This window comes from Talpa europaea (genome assembly GCF_964194135.1).
Source record: "Talpa europaea genome assembly, chromosome: 4".
Lineage (NCBI taxonomy): Eukaryota > Metazoa > Chordata > Mammalia > Eulipotyphla > Talpidae > Talpa > Talpa europaea.
Genome location: NC_140070.1, coordinates 83,694 through 98,563, shown reverse-complemented (window position 1 = coordinate 98,563; position 14,870 = coordinate 83,694). Strand labels below are relative to the sequence as shown.

The 14,870-nt window shown below is 69.5% G+C and overlaps 1 protein-coding gene across 1 annotated transcript in view; it reads left to right on the top strand.

Moving 5' to 3' along the window:
• Window positions 1-14,870, top strand: part of ARHGEF10 (Rho guanine nucleotide exchange factor 10) — a gene marked incomplete at both ends in the record, with an annotated part of 43,511 nt that overhangs the window by 11,148 nt on the left and 17,493 nt on the right. The window contains 9 exons of the mRNA XM_084232116.1: window positions 5,607-5,679; window positions 6,298-6,441; window positions 6,834-7,118; window positions 7,398-7,461; window positions 7,717-7,793; window positions 8,548-8,604; window positions 11,886-12,049; window positions 13,002-13,118; window positions 14,584-14,698. Of these exons, the coding sequence (XP_084088242.1) occupies window positions 5,607-5,679; window positions 6,298-6,441; window positions 6,834-7,118; window positions 7,398-7,461; window positions 7,717-7,793; window positions 8,548-8,604; window positions 11,886-12,049; window positions 13,002-13,118; window positions 14,584-14,698 (1,096 nt within the window). The remainder of the gene's footprint in view (window positions 1-5,606; window positions 5,680-6,297; window positions 6,442-6,833; window positions 7,119-7,397; window positions 7,462-7,716; window positions 7,794-8,547; window positions 8,605-11,885; window positions 12,050-13,001; window positions 13,119-14,583; window positions 14,699-14,870) is intronic.

Below are 14,870 nucleotides of genomic sequence, written 5' to 3'. Positions count from 1 at the left end.
GGTGCGCTGGGGTGCGCTGGGGACAGGACAGCGGTCCCGGCGGACACGCTCCTCCCGCCGCGGGCGCGCCCCGTCGCCGTCGCCCGCACCTGCCGCCCGCGCGCCCCCGGCCGGCCTCGCCGCAACCGCCGGACCCGCAGGCCCCGCCCCGCCCGCCCCGCCCCGCCCCGCCCCGCCCGCTGCGAGCCGGGCCAGGTGGGTTCCGCCCGCGAGCGCGTCCCGGGCCGCGGCCCAGGGCGGCCCCCGGAGGACGTCGGGCTCCCCCGCCGGCGCCCCACGCGCGCAGCCCTTGAGGTTAATCGTGACTTTCTAATTTGACCAAGTGTGTCACGTGCTGCGTTGCCCGCGGGCGCTTCTCTGGGGGGGCGCGGGGGGGGCGGGGGGCGCGGGGAAGAGCCCCCGGCCCTCCTGGGGAGGCCGAGCTGGGGGGGAGCGCCGGGCTCGGCCGGGCAAGCTTGGAAAGGCCCAGGGAGCTCAGAGCAGAGCAGAACCGCCGTCCTTTGGTCGGGCCCGTCTGTGAACAGCCCCCTGAGAAGCAGCGCCCGCAGCCAGGGCCCGGCCCCCAGGCGTGCAGCCCCCGGCCCGGAGAGGCCCCCCCTTCTCGGGCCCCAGCCGAGGGCGCACCGCGGCCCAGGACAGGCAGGGGGACCCTGGGCTCCCAGGGTGCCGGCGCCGAGGGGCGGGTGGGGCTGGGGCAGCTCGAGCAGGGGAGGCCTGGAGGAGGCGCCCCGAGTGACAGGGGCTGGCGGGCCGGGGCGCCTCCCTCCCCGTCTCCGTCCCCGTCCTCGGCCTCGGAGGCCGGGCCCTGCAGACGGGCGGCTGCCCTCGCGTCTGGCGTCAACTCTGCTCCGGCCTGGCCTGGCCTCCCCGGCCGCGCCCCGGGCCTCGGCGGTTCGCGTGTCCTGAGCAGTGTTTGAAGGTGTAGAAAAGATCTGAAACCATCTTTAGGGTCAAGGCTTTTCTCTCCCCGGACCCGCCTTCCGAGGGTAGAAATTGTTTGCCGGTGAAAGCCGCCAGGGATCACGGCTGCGGCCACTCCGGGACGGGCTTGGGGGGCGGGTCCCCCGCTCGGCCAGCGCCTGCTTTCCTCAGCTTCCTTCTACTTAACGTTGCTTAATGGCCTCACTTCAGGCGAGGGCTGTGTCCACGCAGGTCCCGCAGGTGGTGCCAGGGGCAGCTTGGGGTTCACCAGCCCTGTCATCTGGGCGCCCTCCTCAGCACTGCGGTGCTGGCCTTGCCCCTGGTCGCTGGCAGCGTGGTCTCCGAGGAGGGGCCGCAGCCTCCTGAGTGTGCACGTCCTGCGGAGGCAGCGTCGTGCCCTGGGTGCCCAGAGCCCTTGGGGTGGGCGCTGCCAGTGCACAGGGCCGGAGGCCATTTCGGGGTGCCCTGGACGTCCTTTTGTCACAGCGCGGAGGACATTCACTTTGAGGTCTAAACACCAAAAGGAGAAATCCACGACGCAGCTGCCCGTGGCTTCTGAGTCTGGTCCCCGCGCAGGGTCAGGGTGGGGGTGGGGGGCTGCCCGAGCTGGGGAGGAGCCGCCTGTGTCACCCCAGCTCTCCTTCTTCTGAGGGGAGAGTTGGGGTCTCTGACGTGAGGGGCTGAGCAGCGGGGCCGCTGCAGCCGATGCGGGAGGGGTCTGTGCCAGCGGGCTGGCCGCCAGCCCCACTCAGTGCGGAAGGGCTGTGCAGCCAGGGCGGTGGGGCTGCCCCCCATGGGATCCCCTGTGCCATGCAGACCCTGCCTGAGAATTCCAGAGATTTCAGAGGCTGTGGAGCCCCGGGCTGCTGGGGCGCAGCCATGTCTTGCAGGGGCACCGTCAGCCAGCCCGGTGGACAGGGGCCGTGTGTGGGCTGTGCTCCCTGCCCCCCCACTCCCCCTTCACGCACCCCCACCCCCAGCCCTGGCATGCGAGAGATCATGCGAGCGTGGATTCTCGAGCAGCACCAGGAGCCTGCCTGGCAGCCCATGGGCAGTGCCGACCTGGTCCATGCTGCGCTGTGGAGACCTGGCCTAGGCCACCCCCACGCACCCGGGGCCCTGCCCGCACCCCTGCCCACCCTCTGAAGCCAAGAGCCTCGCCCTGGGTGGGAAAGATCACTTTTCAGCTGGATCTGAAATCTGAGCAGAGACGGCCGGCCTGTGCGATGCCGGGTCTGAGGCGCACGGCGGAGGGCAGGGGTGGGCGGTGGAGCGGCTCTCTGCACCGCGTCGTCGGGCTGGACGTGGCACTGTCTGGGCAGTGAGCCCGGGGGGTGCTGGCAGGGGAGCCTCTGGCGACCCATCTGCTGGCCCAGGTCACTGCCAGCAGCAGCACCAGCAGGTCTGGCTGGAGACGTGGCCCTGGGGGGAACCGCCCCTTGGGACATGCTGGTAGGGGGAAGGGAGGGGTGTGGGGCCCCGGGGTGCCCAGGGGGTGTGCGGGCACCAGACAGGACTGCTGTGTGGAGCAGGCGGTGGGGCGGGGCTTTCTCGGCCCCCTGGGTGTGCCGGGCAGGTGTGGAGCCTGGCAGGTGCGGAGCTGGACATGCGCTTCCAGCGCCACTGGGGTCCTGGGACCCAGCCTCGGGGCTGCGGAGCGTGGGGGGTGGGGGCAGGGCCTCAGGCTGGGCCCTGGCCCCGGGGCGTGGATGGGGACGCCACCCACAGGCGCCACTTTACCCGTCACTCAGAAAGCCAGCTCTTCTTGAGGCGCATCATCTTGAGGGGCTTTTAGGTTTGTTTCATTTGTTTCTGCTCTGAGCTTTATCATTTGCTTCCTCCTGCCTGTTAACGGGGCGGGGGCCCCCAGGACCCCAAACCTGCCCCCTCTGAATGGGCTCTGCGTCCGCCCTGCTGGGAGGGAGCATCTTACAACTCCAGCGCGACACAGAGAAGGGAAGGGTGGGGTTCCCACGAAGCGCCCCAGGCCCCGAAGCCTGCAGGACCAGGGCAGGGGGAGGGGCCGGCCCAGCTGGGAGGAAAAGGGCAAAACCAACATCCGAGGGAGGGAAAGGCCTCGTCGCCCCCACGGCCCCGCCTCCGTGCCCTCGAGGGCCTCCTCCCCACCCGAGCCCCTGGTGCCCGCGCCAGGCCGAGCCGGGCTGCTGCACCTGGGTTGCTGCACGGCGCCCCCAGGCCCCTCCTGATCCCCCGCCCCCCAGTCTCCCCCAGCTCCCCCTCCCTTGGGCGCCCCTTTCCCCGGGGACCCCCAGGTACCTGCCAGCTGTAGGAAAGGAATACCTGGAGAGAGGCAGGAGGAACGGGACAGGGACGGGACGGGGGGGGGGGCCCACATACAGAGACAGACAAGACAGTGAGGCTGGGGGGGGGTGCCTGGGGCCCCAGCAGAGGGCGGTGTGTCCTTGCCCCCCTCAGGTGAGGGGCAGGTGGGCTGGGCTCCCAGGGGTGCGGGAGCTGTGCAGGGTGGCCGGCGAGCCCTTGCTGTCAGGGAGACCCCGCAGCACTGTCCGCTGGACTGGCGGCGCCCGGAGGCCAGGCTGCGGGACGTGGGTCTTCTCTCTGCTCCTGTGAGCCGCAGGCGCGCCCGCCAGGCTGGCCGTGGCCTTGTGTCCAGATGGACAAAGTGTCCCCACAGGCAGGCCCTGAGGCGCGGCCCTCGTGGTCTTCATGCTGCACCTCTGGTCTGGGGGAGGAGGTGGCCCTGTCCCCAGCTCTCCTGTGGTGGCCCTGGAGGCCCTGCTCAGCTGGGCCTGGTGTTGGGGTCCCTGGTACTCGGGCTTGGAGGGGCTGGCGCAGCCTCATTCCCCCACCTTCTGTGACCTGACCTCCCGGCCAGGCTGGTGGGGAGTGTGGGGGGTGCCTGAGATGCAGGAGGCCCTGGGGAGCCCTGCTCACAGCCCTCCAGGGGCGGCCACAACCTTGGGTCACAGCCAGGACCCAGGCACTGAGCCCCGGCCACCGGGTGGGCCCCCAGCCCAGGCCAGCCCCCGATGTTCTGCTGCTCATGGGAGGGCAGACTCTCCTGGGGACTCTCCTGGGCCCCTGTGCTGGGTGCAGGCCGAGCCCTGGGGTATGGGGAGGGCCCCACCCCAGCAGGTCTTGAAAATGGCCCCATTTTCAGGGAGCCTCAGTGCCTCCCCGGAGCCACCCTCCATGCACCTTGCCGGTCCCGGACCTGGCTCTGCCGGCAGACAGGCCCCGGCACAAGGAGGGTGTGTGGGGGGATACGCAGCTGCTTCCTGCTACCCTGGACGCCCAGAAATAGCTTGCTCTCCCCTGTTTCCTCTGGAGACTGAGGACCCTGATTGTCTTGGCTTCCTGCGGATACCTCTTCTCCTTCCTGCCCGCGGGCCAGGCCCCGGGAGCCGGGGCTCCTGGCTCCTGCGGGGTGGGGCGAGCACCTCAGTCTGGGATCAGCCCAAGCTGGCGGTCTGCCGAACATGCTGGGCAATTCAGCTTCCTCTTTCGGGAATGGCAGATCAGCCCAGCCCCGTCCGTGCAGCGCTCTGGGGTCTTGCCGGCCCCTCTCCAGCCTGGCCTTCCTGCAGGCTGGCCCAGAACACGTGCCTGCAGGAGGCCCGCTGTGCCGGGCGTGTGTGAGGAGAGCATGGGTGTGTGCGGGGTGTGGTGCACTGTGGCACACGGGGACATGTGGGGGTGCCCTGGGGCCACTCCCTCCACCCTCGTGGCCACGTCTGTCAGGGCAGGGAGTGTGGATGCTCTGCTGCCCACCTCGCCGCGCCCCCCCCCCCTTGCGGGCTGGGCATGAGCGCGTGTAACTAGAGAGTGGGTATGGCCCGGTCCCCAGTGGGCCTGCTCCTGCCGTGTCCCCATCAGGCGGGGGCTGTGGGGTGAGCGGGGTCTGCATCCCTAGGTGCGGCCCCGGGCAGAGTCTGTGCTCGGTCTCGCTGTGGGCAGAGCCTGCCTCGCCCACGGGCCGTGCTGGGGACCATGCTGCTGCGCGGCAGGTCGGGCCCCCAGGTGTGCGTGCCTGTGAGCACGCTTGCATGTAAGCGTGTGTGTGCACTGTGTGGTGAGTGCATGCTCCTGTGCGTGTGGTGCCGGCAGCAGGCAGTCGGGGGTCCTGGGCCTGAGACTCTCGGGGTGGTGTCTGCGCGCGCGTGTGCGAGCACATGTGTGGGGGAAGGCCCCAGCATGCTGCCGGCCCCTGGGCCGCCCTGACTGGTCATCCTGGGCGGAAGGGCAGGTGCTGGCTCGCGGGGACTTGGGCAGCGGGACACGGGCCTGCCGTGGCTTATTGGCACCGGCTTGTGGTCAGATGTGGCTCGTATGGAAGCGAGAAACGCAGCAAAGCAGAAGTGCATCTGGCCGCGGGGACCTGGCCGACCCCGGAGCCCCGTCCCATGGCCTGGCCCTGTGCCTGGCCGTCCCCTCTCCCGGGCCGAGGCAGGGAAGACTCTGTGCCGTGTCCCGTCTCCCCTTGGGGCTGGCGAGAGGCGATGGCTGCACGGGGGTGGGGGCTGGGCGGTCGCTGCTGTGTCTGGTGCAGGCCTGGCCGGGGCCCCTCCTGGCGGCGTGGCCCGAGGCCCGCTTGCTGCTCGCTCCCTGGCGCCTGTCCAGGAGGAGCACCCCTGGGCTCAGGCGCAGGTCCTGAAGGCAGCTGCTGTGCAGGGGCCTGATGGTGACCGCTGTCTCCTCCGCAGGTACGTCCAATCCTATGCCCGAGGGGCGCCGGATGCTCCATGGACGCGCAGGAGCCGCCCGCTGCGCTGGCAGGTGAGGCCGGGCCTCTGGGGCCTTCCGGCAGGGCTGGGGCTGTTCTTCCCATGTCCAGGCGCTCGAGTTGCCAAACTGCAGGGGACGTGGGTGGCTTGGAGTGAGCACAGGAGTGGGGCTCTGCCGCCCCCACCCTCCGGGGCACTCCCAGGCCCCACATGCTGACCAGTGCCCAGAGCCCCTGCTCCCTGGCGCTTTCCTGGGGGCTGTGGCTTTGAGTCTGGGGGGCAGCGATGAGCGAGCAGCCTGGTGGACACAATCACTCTCCCTGGGACAGCAGTGGGCACGCGCTGTGTCCCCTGTGGCCGTCCACCGCGGTCTGACCAGTGGCCCTGCTGCACGGCCGTCACACCCTCCTGCCCCGCGTGGGGTTGTGCCACGGTGCTGAGGGCCACACCCCCTCGGCCTGGCCAGCCCCGCCCTCCTGGACGGGGCATGGGGGGCGGGGGAGGGCGGCAGTGTGTCTTGCTCACCTTGTGGGGCAGCGCCGGGGTCTGGGCCTCGCTCCACAGGGTCCAGGCTGAGGCTGGGTGGCTGGGCAGCTATCGGTCTCCCCACGGGGTGGGGGGCACAGTGGCCGTGGCTGCGCCTCGATGCTGACTTTGTGACCCCACCCAGACCCTGCCCAGCAGCAGGGAGCCGGCCACAGCCTGGAGAAGGCGGGGGCGCTGCTCGGCCCCGACTGCGGACACAGGGCTCCGGAGGCAGACAGGCTGGACGCAGACAGGCCGGCCGCGGGCTGCCCCGGGACAGGGGATGCTGGTGAGTCCCGCTGTCCCCACAGGGCGGGTGTGGGGAGGGCCCGCGACTTGGCCACGCTGGGCGCCTGTGCTGCCCTGGTCAGGGCCCCCGGGGCCACCAGACACGAATTCCCCTCAGGCGGGGGTCTCTGAGGTGAGTCAGGCAGGAGGGCTCCAGACACATCTGCACAGGTGCGGTGGCCTCTCTGACCCCCATCGCTGGGCCGGCTGGGCCAAGCCCGGTCTGTCCCCGAGGAGCCGTCCACCCTGGAGCTTCCGAGGTGCTGGTCTTGGGGAGCCCCTGCCCTGAGGATGTGCTGAACCCCATGCCCGAAGCCGCATACGCAGCACAGGCTCCAGGGCCCTGGCCAGCCACGCCCTGTGTCTGCAGTGGTGTCCTCTCCTCCCCAGCAGGTGGACATGAGGCAGGCACAGACCCGGTGGCACCTGTGGAACCCACCAAACTTGGGGTTCCCGCTAGAGTGAACCCCTACTCTGTCATCGACATCACGCCCTTCCAGGAAGACCAGCCCGCAGCTCTGGACCTGGACGCCCAGGAGGAGAGCGGGAGCCCACCGGTGCCCAGCGGCTACGCGGTGCCTGTGCCCTGCGGCTACGCGGTGCCCTGCGGCCTGCCCGCACTGCTGCCCGCCTACTCCAGCCCCGTCCTCATCCGCACCGCCTCCCTGGACGAGGAAGGTAGCCGCACCCCTGCCGGGAAGGACACACTGTGGTCAGGGGGGCAGGGCGTGCGGGCTGCCTGGGTGTGTCGGGACCCCACATCCCTACTGCGTGTGTCCACGTTGACGGGCCGTGGCCTGCCCTCCTGTTCCCCGCTGAGGAGGGAGCCCGAGTGCCCGAGTCTGCCCACTGCCCACGCTCACCCTCGCGCGCCCTGTCCTTGCTGAGAGGGGACGGCGAGAGGTGCGTTGTCCCTGCACGCCAGGCACACACAGTCCGGCCTCTGCTCTCCCGCAGATGCGCAGGAGGCAGCAGAAATCAGCCCGTGCCACTCTCCAAGCTCTGAGGTCCCGACAAACAGGTACCTGCTCGGCCTGCCCACACCCTGCCTTCAGCCCGGCGCTGCCCGCCCTCAGGGCCCCAGGCAGCTCTGCTGACCAGCCCCGGCTCTGCCTCCCTGCCCCCACCCCCCCGCCCCCCGGGTGTGGAGGCTGAGCCAGGGCTGGGTCCCGGAGGTCAGGTGCTTGGCCTCCTGCTGGGAGACACCCGCCAAGGGGAAGGCAAGAGGCCCCAGCCGTGTCTCTGGTGCTCATCCTGACCGCACCTTGTCCTTCAGGGAAGAGCAGGCCGCCCTGGAGGACAGTGCCCTGGCCCGCTGGGTCGCAGACCCGGCCAACACCGCCTGGATGGAGGGTGCGTAGCCCTGCCCGGGGGCCCCTCGCCTCCACCCCCCCCCCGCCCTGTCCCCAAGCTGCTGGGAACGTGCCTCTGCTGGGACGCGATGGAGCGGGAGCCAGGCTCAGTGCACTGGGCGGGCGGCCGCTCGCGTGGCATCCCTCCCGCAGGGCTGGCTATGCAGAGGATGGGCGGGCGGCGCCTGTGCCCCCGGGCCCTGAGGGCCGTCTCTAGCAGACGGGCCTGTGAAGTGGCAGCCTCACCCCCCACCAGGGGCCGCTCCCCAGGTGGAAGCTGCGGGCAGCCCTGGCAGCGGCTCCTCTCACCTCTCTGGCTGCTGGGCGCCTGCCGTCTGGCGCATGCAGGGGCAAGGCCATTGGCTGGTGGGGCTTAGGTGGGGTGAGGCTCCCGAGTGTCTGCGCTGGGGCGCTGCGCTCCCCTGGGGCTGTGGGCAGAGCCCCCACCTTCGTGAGCGGAAGCGCGTGTGACTCGTGGAATGGCAGCTTCTGAGCAGCTTGGTCGGGAGTCAGAGTTTCTTGCCGCACCGGCGGAGACCGGCTGTCACGTGGCGGCCTCTCCCTTCCCGCAGCACCGGCCCAGCTGCCCCTTGGAGCCCCACTGGCCTCTGCGCACCTGCATGGGAGCGCCTGGGCAGCCAGCGTGGGACTGGAGGCGGCGGCGGCCTGGATGGGCTGCCCTGTGGACAGCACCTCCCAGGCTGCCCCGGGTAGGTCCGGGCCGACTCATCCAGTGTCCCTTCCTTATGCTCCAGGTCCGGAGGAGGCCATCTACGACGACGTCCCAAGAGAGAACTCAGACTCCGAACCAGGTTTGGTTTGGCCTGGGCCCTGCAGCAGCCTCTCCCCAAGGTTATGGCCCGAGGCCCTCGCTGGCATTGGCGGTTGGTGTGTGTGCGTGTGCTTGCGTGTGCGCACCACCACCTTGACATGGGAATCGTCTGTTTCCCTAAAGCAGCGCCGCGGTGGGAGGTGGGATGAGGCTTGTGCTGGGTGGGTCCAGCAGAGGACATGGAGGACGGGACGTGGGGACCAGACTCCCCGGAGGTAAATACTTAAACTCTGGGTGGACACCAGTGGGAGCCACGGGGGACCGGCGGGCAGCAGCGCCCTTGCCTGCAGGAGCCAGGGTGCCCGGGGCCGGGGCTGGGCAGCAGGAGCTTCTGCAGGAGACGTGGCATCAGGCAGATGGGCAGGTCCAAACTCAGACCCCGCAGGGAGGTTTCCTGTTCTACGCCAAGGAGGAGACCACCGGGCCTGACAGGAAGCAGGAAGACAGTGTGCGGTCCACCTCTCAGCCAGAAGCGAGCGTGGGCAAGATGCATGCAGCCTCAGCTCATCTCCGGGTGACTGTGGACAGGGGCCTTGCGGCCACAGCTACACATTGGGCAGCACCAGGCCCAAGAACTGGGAGTCTCCACGCCCACCCCAGAGGGCGCGGGGAGGGGCTGTGGTTTCACGCGATGGGCCAGGTCTGCATTTTACGCAGAGCCAGTAAGAGAACAGAAACAGGGTGGCCGAAGCCTGTCTGGTAGAAAGCAAGAAAATGTAACGTTAGGAAGCGTGCCCAAGAATACCAGAAATGACAGGAAATGTCGTTCAAATGCAGCAGTCCTTATAGTCAGAGTAAACCAGGTGAGTGAAATTCCAGGCGGGCTAAGACCACAGAGCCGGCCTGTCCTACTGAGAGAGCATTTGTAAGTAGAGTAGAAGGTCAATTCCATCAGAAATACTACAGTGTGATCATAACGTCAACTCGGGCTGGAACACATCACTGAACGCAGAGACCCTGTGAGGACAGCCCACCCCACAGCTGCAAACCTGTACGACCCTGATAACATCCCCTCAAACACGGAAAGCAGCGTGAGACGGAGCCAGGCCGGGCAGGCCTCTCTGCCAGCTGCCTGGGTGCAGCCAGTGCGGGGCCAGGGCGCGGAGATCACGGCGTCAGGCGACCCCCCCGCCCAACCTGGCCCCGGTGAGCTCGTCTCCCCCACAGGGGCTGTTCCTGGGCACTGGCTCTGTGTTGAACCTCAAGGGAGACAAGTGTCACTGGTCCTCAGGACCCATTCCCTGAGGAAAGACCAACAAAGTCAATAAAAATCAGTACACTTGAAAATAGAAAAAAAAAAACTACTTCCTTACTCCTGGCCAAGAATGAAGATGGGAAGAAAATTAGAAACTTGCAGTTTGAATAAGGAGGAAGCATTGCCCTCGACTGTGGGGTTTAAACCAACAAGGCACTGCGATGGTTGGGCCAAGCCCACAGGAGGAAGCCCTGAGACACGGGAGCTGCAGGGCGGAGGTGAGGGTAAGAGCGAGGCTGGCGGAGTGGAAAGCAGCCCCCCACAAAGCTGGCTGCTGCGGAGCTGGGCCGTGTCCGGGAAGGGGTGCAGCTGGGCGGCGCCAGGCGTGGGGTCACAACTGGCGTGGCTGGGGGTAGCCAGTCCCTGACGCGGACGCGCTGGCCAGGAGCCAGGCGGCCCCCCTGCCGGAGCTCCCTGCACACCTGCCAGCAGGGAGGGCCGTTGCCTCCCGGGCTGCTCGCCGGCGTTCGGGTCCTGCTGGGTCGGGGCCTCCCAGCGTCGGACTTCGCGGCACAGCACTTTCCCGGACCATGCTTAGCGGGGCTCCCGGCCGCACAGGAGGCGGTGCCCCGGCTCGCGGGGCGTGGGAGAGGCCCTTTGAGTTTGCTGCACATGCCTGCGGCCCACCAGTTTCCACGCCGGGGATCTGGTGCCCGTTGGTAAACACCCTCAGTTGTGAGTGGTGGATGGTGAGACTGCGGCCAGTTTTTTAAAAAAAAAAAGATTTATTTAGTCATTTATGCAAGAACCGGGATACAGGCCAGAGGCGCGGGAGGGTGAGAGGATTCACCGGAGCCAGAGCGGGGAGCAGAGCAGGCAGAAGGACCGAAGGACACTGCTGAGGGGAGCAGCGGGCGGCCGGTGAGGTCTGTGTGCCATGTGGGACGCTCGCCGGCCGGCTGCGGGCAGCTTCACAGCGCGGTGCTCAACCACCTCGCCACCAGGGGAGGCTCTATGGCCAGTTTTTGTGAGGCGACTTGGAAGCGCATGTCTGGGTGTGAACTCGGGGGGCCCTGCCCACACAGCCTTCGGCTTATGGCCCCCCAGTGCCCCCAGCGCCTGCGCTCAGGTCCCAGCCTGGCACAGGACCAGGAGAGGCAACCCCTCCTGGGCAGGGGGCGGAGCCCTGGGGTACCAGCCTGGACTGGCCTTCCGAACCCTGCTGTGCCCCCACTCCCCCCCCAGTGCTGGGGCCGCCAGCTGTGGGCTCTGCCTGGAGAGCTCAGGCTCCTCGGATGCTCGGCCAGCACCCAGACTGCGGTGGCCTGGGAATCCTCCCCAGGCACCCCCCCCCCCCACATCCTTCGGTGCCGGCCTCTTGTTCTTGGAGACCAGTCTCTGCTCGGGGACGCCCTGCTTTGATGGCCTGGAGACGCCTTATGTGCTGCTTGCCCACCCACCCGCCCGCTTGTTGGCGTCGCCCAGGCCTGAAGCTCAGCTCGAGGCCGTGGCTCGTGGCCTGCAGGGAGGGCTGTCGGTTCTCTGTGTCCTGCTGCCACAGCGCAGCCCGGGAGGACACAGCTGCTGGCCCTCCACTCCCGCCTCTACGGCTGCCCCTATGGCCGCCACTTCTGCGGGGGTGTGGCGAGCCCCAGCCGGGCCACACGGTGCAGACACCCCCAGGTGAGGGCCTCAGTCCCCAGCACTGGCCGCTTCTCAGTCGGGCAGGCGTGGCGCGGCCACCAAGTGGCAGGTCGTCTGTTTCCTTAAGGCATCTTAAGCCCTGAAGCAAAACTCACAGCGGCTGGAGATGGCACCTCTGCGTCCTCCCTACGTGGGTGCTGCCCGGTGGGCGCGGCTGTCACAGTCCATGGCCCCTCTGCCCACCGTGGTCTCCCTCTCCCCTGTGCATGTGCCCTTGGGTGGGGCTGCTGCCCTGTGGGGGTGGGGGGTCCCTGCACCGCGCCCCTGGCAGATGGGGGGGGTCAGCGGTGGCCCCCTGTGGAGCCCCCACTGCAGCCCCGTGCGCCCCGCGTGGCCGGCTCACCTCGCCTTTGTGCCTGCAGATGAGATGATCTACGACGACGTTGAGAACGGAGAGGAGGGCGGGAACAGCTCTCTCGAGTGCGGCTGGAGCTCAAGCGAGTTCGAGAGCTACGAGGAGCAGAGCGACCCCGAGTGCAGGGGCGGCGCCCCCCGGACCTTCCTGCGCAGCGGCCACAAGAAGCACGTAGGTGCCCAGCCCGGCAGTGGCCGTGGCTCTGCAAGTTCAGAACTTCCCTTAACCTCTGAGCCTTGGGACAGGTTTGGGGGGAAGCAGGTGCCGTCTGCTGGGCAGAGAGAATGTGAGCCCAGGACAGTGGGCCGACTGACCAGCAGCCTGGGGGGTGTGGACATGCATATGTGGGTGTGGACAAGCGTGTGGGTGTAGACATGTGGCACGTGGGTGGGTGTGCACACGGGTGGGGGTGTGTACGTGTGGACATGTGCACGAGTCTGGGGCTCTTGGGCCGGCACGGTGTGGGGGCCAAAGGTGACTCCGACTGACACTCTACAGAGGTCGCCCCTGCTGGGGGGCGGCCCGCTCTGTTGGGGGTGCTGGCCTTCGGAGGGGGCGCCGCTCTGGCCGCTCCGGTCCTGTCCTTGGCATCTCCTTCCCGACCCACACGTGTGCCCTGACACAGGTGACACGCACCGGGCTCCTTGGGTCTGCCTTGTGGTGTCTGGCCGCTGAGCCCGGGGCTTGGGAGGGTGGGCCTCTCCGGCGTCTGCCTGCCCCTCAGCCTTGTCAGCCAGCCTCCGGGGGGCCAGTGGCGTGGGGGTGTCTGGGATGCGCAGGCACGGCGGCCTGCGCCCCAGCGTGGGTGAGGAGCCGGGCTGTGCCGAGCGCCGCTGTGGGTCGCAGCCTCTGCCTCGGCCGGGGCAGGGGGCTGGGTGCGCGCCTTCAGCACCCGAGAAGGGCCGGTGGGGGCCGCCGGCCGGAGCGCGGGCGGGCACAGTGTCCTGGGCGGGGTGGGTCATGCCCGTCGCAGCAGGAGGCCGCTAGGAGCCCTGGCCCGCCCCACCCACGTCCTGCCTGCGGAGCAGCTGAGCCCAGGCGTGGGGCTGGCGAGGTGGTGCCAAGTGCTTGTCCTGGGCGGCGGGGCAGGCAGGGCGGGCGGTGACCCGTGTCTCTGCCGTAGCTGGCCCGCGACCTCGCCCGCCTAAAGGAGCGCTATGAGCGGAGGATGAGACGCCTGGTGGCCGGCGCGGTGGGGGCCGTAGAGCTGCAGCAGCTAAGGCACAAGCACGACCTGAAGGTAGAGCCCCCGCCGGGTCGCCGGAACCGCTAGAGCCAGGCCGCGGGGGCCTGGGCCGGTGCTCGCGGCCCTAAGTGCGCGCTAGAGGCTCTCTCAGCCTCGACTCCCGCGCCAGAGCGGGAGACCCCGGGCTCCTGGGCTCGCCTGGTTTCCAGGAGCCGGTGGGAGGCGGGAGGTGGGGAGCAGGCCTCACCGGCAGCAGCGGGTTAAGGAGGACACTGCCAGGTGCCCCGCCCAGTCTGGCCTCCGCCCCAGCTGCTCTGTGTTTGGTGCCGAGGGCCCCACCCAGGGGGTCTCTGTGCCGCCCTGCCCTGCTCCAGGTCCTCACGGGCCGCTGCCCCCAGGCAGCCGCAGGCCACTTCGCCCAGCGTGCAGCTGCTCTGGCTCCCAGGGCCAGGAAGCCCAGAGGGGGAGGCCGTGTGGCCCCTGGCACGGGGACCCCTTGCTCTAGTAGGGGTTTTGAGGACCCGTCGCCCCACAGGCTTCCCCAGGGCCCTCTGTTCCCCATCTCTGATCTTCCCTTCAGGGGACCCTGAACCGCGGCCAGTCTGGGTTTGGGTTGAGAAAGTGTGATTTGGCGAGTGCGGGAAGGTAGTTGCTCATAGGGGTCTGCGGCTAAGTGTGGGGCTTGGGCAGGGCTGGGGGCCCCGGGGTGGAGCTGGGGGCCCAGGGCAGGTCTGAGGGGCCCAGGGCAGACCCGGCTGGGGTTGTTTGGGCTCGGGGCAGGGGCGGGGTGAGAGGGCCCGTAGGTCTGGCCTGCTGGACGGGGTGGCCGCCCACGGGGGGGGCGGGGTGGGGCCCCGGCGGCCGTGCTCGTCCCCAGGGTCTCGTGGACGCCTCGGGAACCCAGCGGGGTGGGGGGAAGAGCAGGTGCAGGAACGCAGGTGAGGCCAGGCCGCCCCACCACGGCCACCGCCGATGGCCGGGTGAGGGACAGGGGGCTCTGGCCAGGCACCCGGGGTGTGAGGGGATGGGCTTGGCACCGCTGTGGGCTGCGCCATCCCCGCAGGCCTTGGCTGGGGAGCCCAGGGCCCGAGCGCGGACGCTGGGTCTTGGAGAGCGAGGACCGTGAGTCTGGGAGGCGTGGAGCAAGGCTCGGCGTGGGCAGCGGAGGCCCGGCCGGCCCGTGGGCCCAGCGAGCCGGCCGTGGCCCCGCAGCGGCCATGCCGCCTCCCCGGGTGCCTGGGGCTGCAGCCCGCTCTCCGTGGGCGCTGGCCTGCCCTGGCCGGCCGTGGCTTGGCGTGTGGTGTGCGTGGTGCGAGGCAGCTTCCCCGGGCAGGCCTGGGCCCCGGCCCCTCTGTCCACTGGGGCCCCTTCTGCCTTCAGGAAGGGCACAGGCAGCCGCCCCGACCGCACAGACGGGCTCTGGAGCGCAGGGGTGATGCGGCCAGAGCGTGAGCCCATTTCCTTTAAAACAGCGCAGGAGCCGCGCGGCCCCGGCCCGTCTCACAGCCCCTCCCCGCAGGTGCAGAGGCTGGTCAAGGCCGCCAAGGAGGGCACCAGGGACGGGCTGCAGAGGACCAGGGCCGCCGTCCGGAGGGGCCGCTCCTTCATCCGCACCAAGTCCTTCCTCGCCCAAGGTGTGTGCCGGCGTCCCTCGGGGCTGGGCAGTGGGGGTGTCCACTGGGGCGCTCGCGCGGCTCCTCCCCGTGAGAACACCATCCTCTGGGCGCCCGAGGACGCCCCGCGCAGCCCTCAAGGGCTCCGGCCTCCAGCTGGGGCGACGCACAGCCTTTGTGTGGGGCGGGCCCG